We start from the raw sequence: 18,088 nt of genomic DNA on the forward strand, positions 1-18,088 counted from the left end.
TCTCTCAGACACCAAAATCAGTTCTCCATTTGGAGTCATACTACGTGTATTACTTTAAAGTGAATTAATAAAAGTATTTGCATATTACTTTGTGTGTGTGTTTACTTTGTCATCGCGAATCAACTGTTTGGACATCTTAAGGGACGCCTTTGGACCTATCCACAACTACGCGGACAGCTAACAACTATTACGTAAGTAAATATTTTTATTATGAGAACTCCGGACCCCGTATCCGTTAACGGACGGCTCTTAGTGTACCTTATAGGCCCACGGTCCTTATAGGCCCACGGTCCTTATAGGCCCACGGTCCTTATAGGCCCACGGTCCTTATAGGCCCACGGTCCTTATAGGCCCACGGTCCTTATAGGCCCACGGTCCTTATAGGCCCACGGTCCTTCCAGGCCCACGGTCCTTCCAGGCCCACGGTCCTTCCAGGCCCACGGTCCTTCCAGGCCTTGTAACCCTATACGGATCCGAAACCCTAGATGGATCTGAATCCCTACACGGATCTGAAACCCTAGACGGGACTGAAACCCTAGACGGATCTGAAACCCTAGACGGATCTGAAACCCTAGACGGGACTGAAACCCTAGACGGATCTGAAACCCTAGACGGATCTGAAACCCTAGACGGATCTGAAACCCTAGACGGATCTGAAACCCTAGACGGATCTGAAACCCTAGACGGATCTGAAACCCTACTTGGGTGACAGAGCCTATTTGGGTGACAGAGCCTATTTGGGTGACAGACCCTATTTGGGTGACAGACCCTATTTGGGTGACAGACCCTATTTGGGTGACAGACCCTATTTGGGTGACAGACCCTATTTGGGTGACAGACCCTATTTGGGTGACAGACCCTACTTGGGTGACAGACGCTATTTGGGTGACAGACCCTATTTGGGTGACAGACCCTATTTGGGTGACAGACCCTATTTGGGTGACAGACCCTATTTGGGTGACAGACCCTATTGGGGGACAAAACCTATTTGGGCTAAAGAATTAATTGGTCAGAGTAGAATAAATAGGAAACCGCTCGTTCCTAAGCCACGCATTACTATAAGTTATCACTAAAAGAGTCAAAACCGTAAGGTAAGTGGTGTATTGCCGAGTGTTTGGTTTACATAAGGAAGGTTAGACAAACTTAGATACCCGTAATGTACCCACTTCCCCTACAATATTATAGTTATTTTTGTAAAGTTTTATAATTTTTTTTGCACGTTTATAGATGTCTACTACTATTATACAACAAAATAATCATTTATTTACAAAACATACAAAACAAAAAACTTTGAAATATAAAAAAGCAAAAAACCATTAATTTTTTATGTATTTATTTATTTATTAGTTATATAAAATAATTTCCTTTAATAAACAACAAACATATTATATACAGTAAACTACAGTTTTTTCCACATTACAGTATATTTTGAATAAAAAGATTTTTTTAAAATGTTAATTCAAAATATTTGTTGTTTGTTTCTATGAAATCAATTAATTGGTTAAAATGTTTGGTTGTTTGTCACGCAAACGGTATTTTTTGCAGACAAGAGCTCCGCCGTCGAGTGGCACAAGACTTCCGGTGACAAACGGTGCCCAACTGTCTGAGGCCAAGAACTCGATGGCTTTGTTGATGTCGTCAACCAATCCGGGCCTTTGTAACGGATATGTCATTTGGCAAAACATTTTCATATCGTCCTGAGTGATGGCAAACTGTTTAATTGTATCAATTAGTGGTGTCAATACAATACCAGGACTGTGGGGGTGGGGGGTGGGTGGTGTAGACAATTGTGACAGTTAATTAGTTAATTAATAATAATTTAGTAAAAATGAAATAAAAAAAACATTTACAGAATAGCATTGACACGAATGCCTTTCGGACCCAATTCCATGGCCAGACATTTGGTGAACATATTGAGACCGCATTTGGATATACCGTACGGACTCCATGTCTTTGCCTTTAATGTTTAATTTTTAATAATTTGTTTAATAATAAATGTTGTAATTAATTGAATAACATATTAATCAATAAATACCGGAATCATTGATGAAATACTCGATATATTAACAATACAGCCTTTGGTCTGTTCGAGATAGGGAATCACCAATGATGTCAATAACACGGCTGACCTTAAATTAGTATTTACTATACCATCAAATAGTTTCATATATTTCAGATCTTTGTTGTTGTTGTCGTCGTCACCGATGTACCCGTGATCTACAATTCCCGCACAGTTAACCAAAATGTTGATTTTACCGAAATGGCCAACAGTTTTGTCGACCAGATGCCGAACCTGACGGTCGTCCAGAACATCGACTACAACTTCGAGAGTTTGTTTGCCAGTGTGTTGTTGTTGTTGTTGTCGGCACTCCTGTGCCACTAATTTGACTTTAGATGAGTCGCGTCCGGTGACCACAACATTGGCGCCCAATTTTGCAAAATAAACGGCAGCTCCGGCACCAATTCCCGAGCTTGAACCTGGATTAAAATATAGATTAATTAATTATTATTTATTGGACATTATTGTTTAATTTTCATTACCTGAAATTAACATTACTTTATCGTTAAAATCATTTTCCGTATTGATATTATTTGAATTCATTTTTTTTTTTTGGAAAAAAACTGTAAGTACTGTCAAAAAAGTTTGTCTGAAAATATAAAGTTTTTATGAAAGTATAAAGTTTTTATGAAAGTATAAATAATTATTTTTATTAATGTAACCAATATTTTTATATACCATTTTTTAATAAATAAATATTTAATTATTAGTGTGTTTTCCACTTTTGTTTGTTTGTTATTGTTATTTTTATTACATCATATAAAGTATTTAATATTACATTATGTAAATTTAATAATTTTATATAATCATAAATAATAGTCTATTAAAACTATTGAAAGTCTATTTTAAAATAATGTTGTTGTTGTTGAAGTTATTACTCTTGAGGAAAGAGAGAGAGAGAGAGAGAGAGAGAGAGAGAGAGAGAGAGAGAGAGAGAGAGAGAGAGAGAGAGTTATAAAATTTTGTAGTTATAAATTGTTAGAGAATTTTTGAATTTAGAATATTTTATGTTTTAAAATACTAAAAAAAATTCTCTGATTATATCAATTAATTAAAATGATATAATAATTAAAATTACTGTATATTTAATATAAAAATTTGATATAAATAACATTTGATTGAATTCATAGAAGAAAAAATTGATTGATTGCAACGTTTAGTTCGTTATTTCAACAATTAATTATTTATCTGACAATTAATATAACCACAAAAAATATGTTAATTGTCTATCAATTTAGAAGATTATAACTAAATATCCTTTTTTTTTACGATAACTTATCTTTCAATTGTTGCAACTCTTTGTGTGCCAACTCATCCATTATGTTATTTGTAGGCAAATTGAGTCCTTTGTTAACCCATTGTCTGGCAGTTGTCTTTTTTCTTAGTCTACGATAAGTTTTGGCAATCCATAGATAGTTGTCCTTCCAGTTTGGTTTGGATTTGTCGCTATCGAAAAACTTTTGCAACGCCTCCTGATAGGTGGCCTCCGGTATCGGACCGTACAGAGCGCGGGCAATGTTACGCTCGATCCACGACAAAGCGGCCAACTCGTAGGCAAACCGGCCGGCCATGAAGTGCAACATGTGATCGTTTGGGTCCAGCTTATAGGCTAAGTCCAGGTGTTGTTTGAATTCGTGGCCGTATCTGATCTTATCCTTGACACCGACCAATTTGGTTGCCCGTCCCAGTGCTATGCAATACCATTTGTGACTGTCCAGCGATTTTGGGTCCGCCTTAACCGATCGTTTTCCATATTCCAGTGCCTCGAAAGCCAACTGTCTTTGTTGATTGGTTTCGATATCGCTTGAAATACTGAGCAAAAGAGACACTTTGTTCAGTCGCCACAACACTTCGCTATTGTTTTTGTTTGTCTCATTGTTGGTCAGTTCAGCCTTCATGTCGTCATACAGTTTACGTTTACCGTCCAAATCGGTCGCATCAGTGTTTATCGTACGGTCCCATTCCTCAAAGTTTACTGTCATTACTGTAAATAGATTGGTTATGGTTATGGCACCGGTATGTGGCTATCACACTACAGGCTATAGATGTTCGGCCCGTATATATCACTGAATGTGATGGTGACCTAACACTGTCGGTCTCGTATGTGTGCTCTAGTGTCCGGCAATCTAAATAAAATTATTGTTGAAAAATAAAACTTTATCATTAATTTAAAAGTTTTAATTTTATTTAACATTAAAACATCAACAGAGAGGACCATTTGTAGGTTAAAAAGTGAAAATTATTTTTTCGTAACAAGAAATGGGATCAACAAAACAGTTGTGTTGTTCTCTATGCCGGACACCATTTGATGGGCCAGTTATCGGCAATAATAATGTGGCCAAACTCAGTGTTAGCGGTGAAAAGCGACAACAATTGGCACACAAACAATGTCTTGTCGATTATCTTCAACACAGTACAGCCGGTATATGTAATGGCATCGGAAGACAACACTTCCGCATAGAATCAGTTAATCAGAAAAAGACATTCTTCGGCTATCTTTGCAAAAGTAACATCTTTTGGACAATTTTAAGTCTGTTGTCAACCGTACTGACCATTATATGGAGTATCAGAGACGCGCGCCGACAGTTGCTGTTGTTGTTGAATACCTGTCAAATAAGACACGATTTGCTGGCCGTACGTGTCCGGCAAATCGATACCTATTGTCATGTATGGGAAACGGCAATCAAATTGATGCCATTATTGACTATAGTGTTAGCCATCAATACGTTGAGAAACTTTTGGCTTACATTTCAAGAATGGAAACACCAGTGTTTGGTCATTGAATACAAACATAAATAAAAAAAAATGTTTTGTTTTTTTTTTGTTTAGTTAATTACTAATAAGTTAATCACAAATTAGTAATTTATGATCAAACAAAATATAAGACAACCTAAAAAAATAAATGAAATTAAGCCCAGATTTTATACGATAAAAATGAATACCAGTATAATAATCATCGCGCGGTACACACACACACACACACACACACACACACACACACACACACTCACTCACACATATGTATGTAAACGGGTTAACCAACAAACGGTCGGGCGCACTTCGGGTCATACTTTTATGGTACTCTTTAGTAGTTTATTTTAAAAAATATATATTTAAAAAATACAAATTTCAAAATATAACAATATAACAATGTTTTAAAAAAAAATAAAAATAAAATCATAGTCAAAAACAACAGCAGCCAGCAGTAGCACAAGTATGGCAATTGGACCGGTCAATTGGGATAAAGTGTTTACTGACCAGAGCAAGGTTGGTCTGGAACATTATAGACGTATACCATATGGACAGCCATTACTGGACGATCATCTCAGGTATGTGAAAGATGAAGGACATAGCGACCAATGGCAGAACATAGAGTTTGTACGTCAATTGGGATCCGGCAGTTTTGGTACCGTATGGGAAGTGACTACACGACAAAAACTGAAAAAGGATGGTCTGAGAAAAATCATGTTTTGGCAGAAATGGGAAAACTTGCGACTGGCCTGCAAAGTGATGACATACTTTTATAACGGTAGAGGTAATATCAGATCCTGTGTGAATATACTGTTGGCAGACATGCAGAGGCTACAGTTTCTCAAACACGACAACATTGTAAAGTATGTCGACTTTATAGGTATACCCGATCCGCTAACTGGATTTCCCTATTCACGGGTATTGATGCTTATGGAGTTGTGTAACGGCGACATCAACAGTTTCATCCGCAGCACAAACTATATGAGTGAAAAGGAAATAGTCAAATGGCTCCGACATATTGCCAAAGCACTTGTCTATCTGCACAATGATAATCGTATGGTTCATCTGGATATCAAACCGCTAAACATTTTGTACAAAAATCGTTTCGGTGGTAAACGGATCTACAAGTTGGGCGACTTTGGATTGGCTATTGCCTACGAACCGGGCCAACCAATGGAAGAGACCAACTTTCCGGGCGGTACAACTGCTTACGTTGCACCAGAATTTTTTCCCGCTCCTGGTCAACGGCACGGTCCGATGGGTCAACTTGGAAAAACAGTAACCACTCCACCGTGCGATATCTATTCAGCAGGTGCCACCGTTGTCAATTGTCTAATAGGTAATACATTCTATCGGGGTAGAAATGCTCGTAACCAACTTCACCAGTTAGGCAGTGAAATTAGCCCGGAGTTCAGACAGTTGATTGATGAGATGTTAGCCGTAGATCCGCAACAACGTCCCGACGCCCAAACACTGCTCGACCGAATCAGACAACTATAGAAACAGACAAAACAAACCCCAATAACAACAACAACAAAATAAAAGGTATATATAAAAAGTTTTTAATTTGTAAAAATAAAATGTATTGGTTTTTATTAGATTTGATTTTCATTATATAGTACTAAATATCAATATATCAGTCTATATCAGTAATAGTGATAAATTGATACACAACTACAACAACGGGTTAATGTAAACATACATATGATGTACTTCAATATATGTTTGAAACCTGCTATTGGTATGTATACTCTATAATCGGTTATTTTTTAAATATAGAAAAATTACAAATTTTATTTATTTTTTAAGAAAAAAATACATTATTATCTATTAATTTAAAATTGATAAAAAATTATTTACAACTTTACTTCAAGACAGACAGTCAGACAACACTAGCACTAGTAGGTGACAACCAAAAATGACACATGAGGTAAGTCCGGCATATCTTAAATATCTAGAATCTGAACGAAATGGTAGTCGATGGTGGCAGTTCTGGAAACCGGGTCCACCGGCTAATCCATTTGGTACCGGAAAGGGTTTCAAATTTGAAGACATGTATGACGAGCTCGACGACAACGACTTTCGGCGAAACACCGGACCGTTTCAATTTGAGTACGACTTACCAATACAGGGACCGCCCAATTGGGATCAATTGTGGCCCGACCAGTCAATGGTTGGCACAGATTACCAGCTGGCGAATGCAAAGGGACTGCCGTTACCCGATCAACAGCTCAGGTATGTTAAAGGCCAGACTCCGGACAATCTGTGGCGTAATATTCAGTTTGTTAGCGAACTAGGATCTGGCGGTTATGGTTCAGTTTGGGAGATAACGGCACTAAAAAATACTGCCCGCAGAGACGGATATTTTAAATGGAGGAATGTTAGGTTGGCCTGCAAAGTGATGCGCTTTACTTCAGGCAGTACTTCTAATTTTCTAAACAGAGTAAAGTCAATGTTGATCGATATGAATCGGCTCCGGCATCTGCGACATAACAACATTGTCCAATTCATTGACATTATAGGTATACCCGATTCGCTGACAGGCTTTCCCTATTCGAGTATATTGATAATGATGGACAAATGCGACGGCGATCTCAACAGTCTTATAGTCAGCCGAGCTATGTCTCAGCAACAAACCATTGCATGGCTCCGACAGATTGCCGAAGCACTACGCTATCTACACGTCGATAAGCGTACGGTTCATTTGGATATCAAACCGGCTAACATACTGTACCAAACTAATGGCGGTCAACCGGTTAATAAATGGCGATACAAATTGGCCGATTTTGGACTGGCCATTGCCTATAAAGAAAATTCCAGTATGAAGTCGAAAGTCAATCGGGGTAGTTTAGTCTACAAAGCACCCGAAATGTCAGATCCACCGATAGCAGTGTACACCCCTTTGTGCGATGTCTATTCACTGGGTGCTACTGTGGCGTGTTGTCTACTCAGTCGACAACAGTATCATCAGATATCATTTCGCCAACAATTAGCACAGTTGCATATCAATCAGCCCAATATGCCGGCCATAACGTCCGTACTCTACAATTTGGTCATCGATATGACCCAAGTGTTTGTCCGGCAGAGAGTAACCATCCAAGAGGTTTGTGACAGAGCGGCACAATTGTAACGACTGTTTTCACTTATAATGGTATAGTAGTGTATATATTGTATGTATATATATATACTGTATAGTATAGAATTGAGACATTAGTTAAAATTAATGATAAAATTATTTTTTGTTGTAATGTAATATAATAATATTTTTGATTTTTAAAATGATTATTTATTGATAATTATAATTATTATTTAGATTTTTTTAGATTAATAAAAAAAATTAATCACTGTTTTCAATATCTAATATAATGCGATATATTATAACTATAGAGTAAAGTACAATACAATAAAATTATTAGTTTGAACTACAATATTAAAAATACGAATATCGTTTAAAAATAATGACAGTATAACATAACAATGTATTTTATAATTTTTATTAAAAAAACTCATTGTTAATAAATACAAAAAAGATACAAATAATAAAATTTTAAACAATTATTTAAATTAATACTTATTTTTTAAAAACTATAATATTCAAAAAAAAAAAAAAATAAAAATAAATTCATAGAAACAGACAGACAGACTAATTACAGGACTAGTAAGTAACAGATAATAGACAGACACTAACAAACAAACAAACAAAAAGATGACATATCAGGTAAATAAGATATATTTGCAAAATCTAGAGTCTGAACGACAGGGTCGTAGAGTTCCACCATTGCCGCCAAATGTACATCCGTTTGGCAGCGGAATGGGTTTCAAATTTGAGGACATGTATCACCGGATCAATAAAAACAGCCCCTATCGGCGCCGGTACGGACCGTTTAACGAGTACTGCTTGCCTGTACAGGGACCACCCAATTGGCATCAATTATATGTCGACGAAAGTAAGATTGGCCAGGATTACCAGCTGGCAAATGCAAAGGGACTGCCGTTACCCGATCAACAGCTCAGGTATGTTAAAGGCCAGACTCCGGACAATCTGTGGCGTAATATTAAGTTTGTTCGCGAACTAGGATCTGGTGGTTTTGGTTCAGTTTGGGAAATAACGGCAAAACAAAATAAGGCCCCCAGAGCTGGATATTTTAAATGGAGGAATGTTAGGTTGGCCTGCAAAGTGATGCGCTATACTTCAGGCAGTAGTTCTTTTCGACGCAGAGTAGAGGCAATGTTGACAGATATGAATCAGCTCCGGTATCTACGACACAACAACATTGTCCAATTCATTGACATTATCGGTATACCCGATTCGCAAACAGGTTTTCCCTATTCGAGTATATTGATAATGATGGACAAATGTGACGGCGATCTCAACAGTCTTATAGTCAGCCGAGCTATGTCTCAGCAACAGACCATTGCATGGCTCCGACAGATTGCCGAAGCAGTTCGTTATCTGCACTTCGATGAGATAATGGTTCATTTGGATATCAAACCGGCTAACATACTGTACCAAACTAATGGCGGTAAACCTGTTAATCAATGGCAGTACAAATTGGCCGACTTTGGACTGGCCATTGTCTATCTGGACAAATTAGATATGCATTCGAAAGTCAATCGCGGCAGTCCACTCTACAAACCGCCCGAAATGTCAATACCACCTAAAGAAGTTTACACCCCTTTGTGCGATGTCTATTCACTGGGCGCTACTGTGGCCAGTTGTCTACTCGGCCGACCCTATTATAATGGAATAACATTTCGCCAGGAACTACCACAGTTGCACATCAATCAGCCCAATATGCCGGCCATACCGTCAGAACTCTTGAATTTGGTTAACGATATGACCCAAATGTTTGTCTGGCAGAGAGCAACCATCCATGATGTGTGTGCTAGAGTACAACAATTGTAACGACAGTTTCATTTAGATTATATATAAAGTTTATTTTATAGACATACACTATACAGTATAGTAGATGTTTAGTTAAAGTGCAGAATTTGAACATTAGGTAATATAGATATTTAAAAAAATATTGTAATTAAAGTGTAATATAAAAGCATTAAACATCTTTATATTTGGGTTAGTTTGGGGGGGGGGTGTGGATGAGGTAAGATGTGGGAGGTTAGGAAGTGATGGTGGGGTTAGATAGTAGTGTGTTAGGTAGGGGTGGTGTGGAATCATATTGTGATTGATATTTTTTTATACATCTAAAGTGAATCAATCGACTGATTTCAGGTGCAAGTAATATTAGTAATACATTGTTAATACATTGTTGTAATTTTAATTAAAAAAATTTTTTCCGTCTAAACAATTATTAATAACAATTAAAATTAAACAAAATTTTCAATAAAAATCACAAAATACAAAAAACGTCTGACAAAATCAAATCTATTTCAAGCAAAAGAAACAAAAGGTATGTCAGATTTTAAAGGTTAGATAAGATACAGATTTAGGAATAGACAGTCAAATAGGGACAACCAATCAGTTAAACAAAGCGGACAAAGTACAGGTATAGAAATGGATCCGCGAAAACCTATGTACCGATTGCCAGACTTTACACGAAGACCGGCATCAGAGAGACAGCCGACACCATTTGCCCCAATGCGGCCAATAGTCATACGGCCAATATTGCCCAAAGGAGCCGCATATTACTATCGACCGCTGGGCGGAGTGAGACCACAATCCTCTAGATTGCCGACTCCAACACTTCGGAGGACACAATCGCTGCCAACTGGGTTGTCCAGAATGGGTAGTGACGAACCACTCAATTCAAGATTGCCTTCACCTCCTGGTTCGCCAATACGACGATATATTTCGACGCCAATAAAGCCAGAGCCGCGAAGATCACTGAGACCTCTAACATTTATGGAGCCGAGAGTCGACTATGACAGCGAAAGTACCTCTGATGACGAAAATGATAACAGATCATTGATTGGTCGCCCGGTTTCTCCAAAACAAGAGTGGGGATCAAACAACAACTGGTCGCCAACGCCTCCTCAATCGCCACGACGATCACCGCCAACACTACCAGCGAACAGACAAGGACCTTCCTGGCCACCAGAGCCAGGGTCGCGAAGATCACTGAGACCTCTAACATTTATGGAGCCGAGAGTCGACTATGACAGCGAAAGTACGTCTGAAGAAGAAGAAGAAGACAACAACAATCGGAAGCCATTGCCACCCAATTCTTTTAAGTACAGCAGCAGTAGTGGCAGCAATAGTGGAAGAAGTCTGTATCCATCGTCCAGTCCATCGTCGCTAAGTTCAGGGCCTTCACTTTCTGGATTATTCCCGCCAACGCCTCCCAGAACGCCTCCCACTACGACGAGAAGTCGATCGAGATTTAGTCCCAATACATCTATTCAACGCATCGAACCGATACCAGATATGACGTCTTTCGATCGGATCAATCAGTTTGAATCATCGGATCGCCGATCATATCCAATGTCAGACGCATTGCCGCGAGACCGGGGTTACTATGCTGGCCGTGAGTTCGAATCGACTGAATCGCGTAGGTCTCCGTTTTCCAGGTCCAGTGCCGACGCCAGTGGTCAGTCGTCGGGAAGTTCCAGAGCTGGTGGTTTCAGAAACACTTTCCGACGCATAGGTTCGGCTATTAGAACTCCGTTTAGACGAAGACGTCGTACATATGATATCAACAGCGATAGTCAACAACAACAGCAACAACAACACGAAAGAATGAGTTATCTGAATGAAGAAGAAGAAGGATCACCAAAAGGTAATGTTCCGTTGTGTGGATGCGGACACACATACAATGATTGTAAATGTAGACTCATCTGAAGTATAATCAGTCAGTCATGTATGTATCTGTGTGTGTGTGTATGTGTGTGTGTGTATGTGTGTGTGGACAATGTATATACTGTATATACCGGTGCGTATCGTCAAAAATATGATTATCAATATTATTATCATTATTTGAATAATATTCATACTTTCAAGTATTCAAAGTAATAAATGTTTTAATTGTTGATGACTGGGATTTAAATTAAGTAAATGGTAGGTATGATTGTAAAAATTTGTATGTTTTCTACAGTAGTATGCAATTAAATATATAGTATAAGTAAGTAGTAGTTGTAGTTACATACCTCTACCATAAGCCTAAAAATCAATTTTAGAAATCAATTAAATCTATGATAATTTGTTTGAAATATATATATATTGATTTTTTTAATATAAAAATGGCAAAATTTTTTATTTTTTCTATTAGTTTAGTTCATCAGTAAGTTTAGACAGACTGAGATCAGGACTTTTTTTCCAACCGCTATGACTACAGTTGTACCCAAAAGACTCGGATGGCGATGGCGTCCTATCTATGGTTAGACTGTTTGCTCGATCCTCGGGTTTTGATAAATATCATATTCAAGATAAAATGCCGTCAAAATAATTGTTAATAACAATTAAAATTAAAATATTTTCAATAAAAATCACAAAACACTAAAAAAACGTCTGACAAAATCAATTTCAAAAAAAAAAAAAGTTTAGACAGAAGTCGAAAGATTAGATAAGATACAGATTTAGGAATAGACAGTCAAATAGGGACAACCAATCAGTTAAACAAAGCATACAAAGTACAGGTATAGAAATGGATCCGCGAAAACCTATGTACCGATTGCCAGACTTTACACGAAGACCGGCATCAGAGAGACAGCCGACACCATTTGCTCCAATGCGGCCAATAGTGATGCGACCGATATTGCCTGAAGGAGCTGAACACTATTTTCGACCGCCAACGACCCGCGGAATGCGACCGCTGGGCGAAGTGAGACAACAATCCTCTAGATTGCCGACTCCAACGCTTCGGAGGACACAATCGTTGCCAACTGGGTTGTCCAGAATGGGTAGTGACGAACCATTCAGTTCAGATTGGCCTTCACCTCCTGGATCGCCAACGCCGCGACGATCACCAACAGGTTCACCAACACGACGATTTATTTCCACGCCATTCAAGCCATCAGAGTCAGCACCGCGAAGAGCACTGAGACCTCTAACATTTATGGAGCAGACAATCGACAGCGAAAGTACGTCTGAAGACGAAGACAATAACAAATCATTGATTGGTCGCCCGGTTTCTCCAAAACGCAGTTCAAGTAGTTCTAGTTTTGATGTAGAATTGGGATCAATCGACAATAGGGCGCCATCGCCAAGTTGGTCTTCACCGTCCGGATCACGACAAGCGTCGCCACAACGATCATCTTCCAGATCACCACCACGTGATGCGCCACAACAATCTCATTCGGAGCCAACACAGCCAACGAGACGAAGACCACTGAGACCTCTGACATTTATGGAACCGAGACTCGATTTGGACAGCGAAAGTACGTCTGAAGACGAAGACAATAACAACTCATTGATTGGTCGCCCGGTTCCTCCAAAATACAGTTCGAGCAGTTCTAGTATAGATGAAAAGAGGGAATCATTCAGCAATAGTATGCCATCGCCACCCGATTCTTTAAACTACATCAGCAGTAGTAGTGAAGGGAGTCTGACTCCATCGTCGTCGTTGACATCCTTGACTTCCCGGTCATCATATTCGCCATCAAATTCTTTTGGGTCGTACAACAGCAGCAGTAGTGGCAGAAGTCTGACTCCATCGTCCAACTCATCGTCGTTGACATCAGTGACTTCTCTCTCTGGATTATCATCAATACGGTCAACGCCCACTACGTCGAGAAGTCGATCGAGAATCAGTTCCAACACATCTATTCAACGCATCGAACCGATACCAGATATGTCATCTTTTGATCGGATCAATCAGTTTGAATCATCGAATCGCCGATCCTATCCAATGCCAGACGCATTGCCGCGAGACCGGGGTTACTATGCTGGTCGTCAGTTTGAATCGACTGAATCGCGTCAATCGCCGTTTTCCCCAAGTGGTCAGTCGTCGAGAAGTTCCAGAGCTGGTGGTTTCGGAAACACTTTACGACGCTTTGGTTCGGCTATTAGAAGTCCGTTTAGACGAAGACGCGGTACATATGATATCAACAGCGATAGTCAACAACACCAGAAAAGAATGAGTTATCTGAATGAAGAAGAAGAAGAAGGATCACCAAAAGGTAATGTTCCGTTGTGTGGATGCGGACACACATACAATGATTGTAAATGCAGACTCATCTGAAGTATCTAATCAGTCAGTCATGTATGTATGTGTGTGTGTGTGTGTGTGGACAATGTATATATATACTGTATATACCGGTGCGTATCGTCAAAAATATCAATATTATTATTATTATTTGAATAATATTCATACTTTCAAGTATTCAAAGTATTAAATATATTAAATTGTTGTCTGAAATGTAAATTAAGTGAATGGTAGGTATGATTGTAAAAATTTGTATGTTTTCTAGTATGCAATTAAATATACAGTACAAGTAAGTAGTAGTTGTAGTTACATAGCCTCTACCATAAGCCAAGTAACCCTTAAAAATCAATTTTAGAAACCAATTAGATATCAATTAAATCTGTGATAATTTTGTTTGAAATACAGTATATATTTTTTTAAATAAAAAATGGCAAAAATATTAATTTTTTCTTTTAGTTTAGTTTATCAGTAAGTTTAGGATTTTCGTTAAATTTAATACAGTATTAGATTAGTAGAACTGATATGAATTTTATTACAATTAATAAAATTAAGTACTGTATATATATATATACAGTACAGTAGATATAAATTATCATCTACTGAATCATATTTTCTGATGATAAGCACCGGTATGTTTCTATACATTTGCCAGACACGCATACATGACTACTGACTACATCATCACTCGATACCACAACTGCATAAACAAGGTGTTAGTCGACACCTACACACAAGTTCTCTGCCTTTTGATGATCTTTGTTGTTGTTGTTGAGTTTGTCCACTCGTTGACGAAAACTGTGTTCCCAGTGATGACGGCGGTGGCGATGGTGTCCGCGAATGAGAACCGTTTGGCGATTCTTCTTGTATTTCATTCAACGATTTCATTGATATGTTTTCAGTAGATATTTGACCGTTTCGGCTCGCGCTGCTGCCACCACCAACGTCGGCACCACGTCTACGATTACGACTGAAGAATCGTTTGGTCCGCGTACCGAAACGTGAGAGCCGTTTACCTAAACTTTTGCGACCGCTGCTAGCCTCTGTATCACTGGTCGGCATCGGGAACGGCGCCCGACGAAAGGCTGTTGGTTCGCGCTCGCGATATACACTCTCTTCGGCTTCTTTCGGAGCCCAATAAGTATGAAGACCTGACGTTTCAAATCTGTCTATTCGATCGGATGTTGGATCAGTCCAAAAGGGATCTTCTGTGGCCACAGCGTCTGGAAGACGATTTGGTGGATTAGCAGGATTATACTGAAAAGCTCGTTTGCGTGTTTTTTTGCCTACTTTGTCCCACACATCCCATCCCCGCCAACCGCCCCAATATGGATCGCCAGGTATATGTGTGACCTGTCGATGTTCAAGTTGTCCACGACCATGTCCTCTAAACTCTGGCAGATCGGGATCGTATACAAGTTTTGGCGGTTCCCAGAATTCTGTCCGTTTTGGTGTTAAAGATTGAGAAGAAGATCCACCAATCGATGATTTTTTGTCATCTTCTAGAATCCAAGATTCGTCGTCAAAATTCATTATCGGCTCCATAGGTGGTCCCGGCGATGCTCGTGACGGCATTGGTGGTGATCCGGGTGGTGTTCGTGGCTGTTGTGGTGGTCCCACTGATCGTCTTGGTAGTAATGGTGGTGTTGGATGTAGAGAAAGCATTCGTTTACCGCGCCATAGTGTTGTGCCTTCATCTGAACTCAAGGATTCTCTATCAATATTATCAGCAATTATTTTCGGCTCCAGTGGTTGACTATGTGATAGTCGTGACGAAAGCGCTGGTGATCCGGGAGGTGTTGGTGAATGTTCAGATGGTAACGACATAGTTCGGCGATTCGGCGACGGAAACTGTGTGCCCATCGAACGCCTGGACGGCGACGGAAACTGTGTGCCTAACGAACTCATAGGTGGTGGTGTCCGCACACCAGTCGAACGACCACTAGTGCTGTCGTATGATAAAGATCGGGATCTTGTCGGTGATGATGTCCTACTACCAGCAGCTCTATGCCAACTGTCCGATGATGACGATTCGCCACTACCTACAGTTGGAAATCCAGTTGATTGCGATTGTGTTCTTTGTTGAATAGATGGCAACGGCGAAGACTGTGGTCTGAAATACTGTTCGGCTCCGTTAGGCAATATCGGCCGCATCACTATTGGCCGCATTGGGCCAAAAGGAGTCGGCTGTCTCTCTGATGACGGCCTTTGTGTAAAGTCTGGCAATCGGTACATAGGTTTTCGCGGATCCATTTCTGCACCTGTACTTTGATTTTGCTGATCTATCTAGAGTTTCTGTTGTTGTTTTTTTTTGTATATTAATTCTTTGATGTATTTAATCCTTAATCGCTTGAATTATTGTCTGTTTTTTTTTAATACTAACCTCTTGAGTGTAAAACTGTTTTAGTTTTTGTTTTTATGATTTTTTAATTTTAATTTGAAAATCTATTGTTTGGTAATTATTGTTATTTTTTTTTATTTGTTTCAAACATATGAGGTCAACAATAATATTTTTTTTGTTGATTGTTTGATCGATAAATAAATTGATTTATTTATCCAGTATATAGATAATTGATAAATTTTAAAACTGAAAACATTTTAACCAAAAAAAAAACTTATCATAATTTTAATTATGTTTACCTATTTCATCAATAATTTTACATAAAATATATTATTAATTCAATGCAATTATTTTTTTTAAATATTTTTGATTTGATTACAAATCAGTCTAATAAGGGGAACGGTAGGTATTTTTTGAAGATTTGTTTCTATAAGATACTGATATATTTTTTTTCATATAAATTTATATATACTATCCAAGTGTTTAAAATATATCGGTGTATTACTAGTTGTCAATGCAATTATTAATTAGAAATATTATTAAAAACTTGTCAAAAATATGTTCAATAGATAATCAATTATGTCATAAATTTTATGATAAAAACTATTTGAATACTTTTGTATAGTTTTTATTATAAATATAAGTCAATTTTATTATACTATTTATTTAACATTTATCCATACAAACCAATTTTTGGGTGTAATATCTTTACAATAAATCATTAATTAATTTATAATACATTTTAAATTAATTTTAAATTAATTTGTATTAATATCACTATTACCTAATGATTAGTGAATTAGAGAGCACTGGTATGTGTTTTAAGCTCTTAACTGTTTTTCTAATCTAACCTAACCTTTCACTACTGTTCTTCTTCTTCTTCTTCATACCGATCATACTGTCTACGTCTTCGGTTACACGACACTGCTTTGATAACCGAACTCATGAGTTGGAATGTATTGTTTCTGTTAGCACCACCACTACTACCTCTTGTACTGACAGACCATTGGTGACTGGGGTCGGGAAACGGCGATCGACGCGATGCAGTCGGTTCGGGATCACGGCGAACATACTGCTGCTGCTGATGATTCACTACTGACCAATCGGTTGACAATTGATACGATCGGCGACCGGACGTTTCAAACTTATTGATCTGACCAAAAGACGACTTTCCCGGTATAGGTTGAATCGGTTGGACTTTATGTTTAGGTATGTCGTGATAGCGTATAACCGAATCGAATCGGACAACCGATCGCTGTTGTGTCGGTCCTATCGAACGAATTGGCGCCGATGGTGGCGACGATGATGTGGACCAACCGTTTATCCACTGGTCAGCCATAGTCAAGTCGGTCGAGCCTGTCGTTGATGATGATGATAATGATAATGATGATGATGGCTGCGACAGTTGCGGCATTCCGTATGGCCACTGTTCTTCTTCTGGCACAACTGGTCTCAATACTAGATAGCTTGGCTTTGGTTTTTGGAGATCCATATCTACCGGTGCTCTAAATGTGTTGTCTCAACTAACTTAATGATAATTTGAAATTAATTTTTATGTATATGTCTTGATCTCAATAATATCCAAATAGTCTGTATACTTATCATAATCTTCTCTATCCTAACCAACTAAGTCTTATGTTTGAAATTTTGTTTTCATAATAAAAAAACTTATTTTCAACTGTTGTCACAATGTAGTCATAATGTCATCAAAACATTTTTTAAAAAATCAATTGAATTTTTAAAAATAATTTGTATTATGTATTTTTTCCTATTCCGTTATATTAAACATAAAAAATTATAAATTAAAAAAAATAATAGATTAGTTTATGTATAGTTAGTTAA

The 18,088-nt window shown here is 38.1% G+C and overlaps 8 protein-coding genes across 8 annotated transcripts; 5 read left to right on the forward strand and 3 right to left on the reverse strand.

The window, feature by feature from the left end:
- Positions 1-1,493: 1,493 nt before the first annotated feature.
- LOC128960829 (uncharacterized oxidoreductase SSP0419-like) lies at positions 1,494-2,602 on the reverse strand. The gene is made up of 4 exons (XM_054306965.1): positions 2,542-2,602; positions 2,036-2,478; positions 1,851-1,957; positions 1,494-1,755 (listed from the first exon to the last, which is right to left on the reverse strand). The coding sequence occupies exons 1-4, from the start codon at positions 2,600-2,602 to the stop codon at positions 1,494-1,496; spliced, it is 873 nt and encodes a 290-aa protein (XP_054162940.1).
- A 722-nt stretch (positions 2,603-3,324) lies between these two features.
- On the reverse strand, positions 3,325-4,169 carry LOC128960830 (regulator of microtubule dynamics protein 2-like). Its single transcript, XM_054306966.1, has one exon. It carries the CDS (start codon positions 4,039-4,041, stop codon positions 3,325-3,327), a length of 717 nt encoding a protein of 238 aa, XP_054162941.1. The 5' UTR covers positions 4,042-4,169.
- A 1,075-nt stretch (positions 4,170-5,244) lies between these two features.
- On the forward strand, positions 5,245-6,325 carry LOC128960846 (serine/threonine-protein kinase DCLK1-like). The gene has a single exon (XM_054306982.1). The coding sequence runs from the start codon at positions 5,276-5,278 to the stop codon at positions 6,308-6,310; it is 1,035 nt and encodes a 344-aa protein (XP_054162957.1). The 5' UTR covers positions 5,245-5,275; the 3' UTR covers positions 6,311-6,325.
- A 403-nt stretch (positions 6,326-6,728) lies between these two features.
- On the forward strand, positions 6,729-7,940 carry LOC128960831 (probable serine/threonine-protein kinase fhkB). Its single transcript, XM_054306967.1, has one exon. It carries the CDS (start codon positions 6,729-6,731, stop codon positions 7,938-7,940), a length of 1,212 nt encoding a protein of 403 aa, XP_054162942.1.
- Positions 7,941-8,456: 516 nt separating this feature from the next.
- LOC128960845 (uncharacterized) lies at positions 8,457-9,716 on the forward strand. The gene has a single exon (XM_054306981.1). It carries the CDS (start codon positions 8,517-8,519, stop codon positions 9,714-9,716), a length of 1,200 nt encoding a protein of 399 aa, XP_054162956.1. The 5' UTR covers positions 8,457-8,516.
- Positions 9,717-10,322: 606 nt separating this feature from the next.
- LOC128960832 (serine/arginine repetitive matrix protein 1-like) lies at positions 10,323-11,606 on the forward strand. The gene has a single exon (XM_054306969.1). The coding sequence runs from the start codon at positions 10,323-10,325 to the stop codon at positions 11,604-11,606; it is 1,284 nt and encodes a 427-aa protein (XP_054162944.1).
- Positions 11,607-12,408: 802 nt separating this feature from the next.
- On the forward strand, positions 12,409-13,944 carry LOC128960833 (mucin-2-like). The gene has a single exon (XM_054306970.1). It carries the CDS (start codon positions 12,409-12,411, stop codon positions 13,942-13,944), a length of 1,536 nt encoding a protein of 511 aa, XP_054162945.1.
- Positions 13,945-17,108: 3,164 nt separating this feature from the next.
- LOC128960834 (uncharacterized) lies at positions 17,109-17,887 on the reverse strand. The gene is made up of 2 exons (XM_054306971.1): positions 17,845-17,887; positions 17,109-17,773 (listed from the first exon to the last, which is right to left on the reverse strand). Exon 2 carries the CDS (start codon positions 17,736-17,738, stop codon positions 17,109-17,111), a length of 630 nt encoding a protein of 209 aa, XP_054162946.1. The 5' UTR covers positions 17,739-17,773; positions 17,845-17,887.
- Positions 17,888-18,088: the final 201 nt, after the last annotated feature.

Source organism: Oppia nitens, unplaced genomic scaffold, assembly GCF_028296485.1.
Source record: "Oppia nitens isolate AA-2021 unplaced genomic scaffold, nextdenovo-longstitch-racon4-pilon3 scaffold59_pilon_pilon_pilon, whole genome shotgun sequence".
NCBI lineage: Eukaryota > Metazoa > Arthropoda > Arachnida > Sarcoptiformes > Oppiidae > Oppia > Oppia nitens.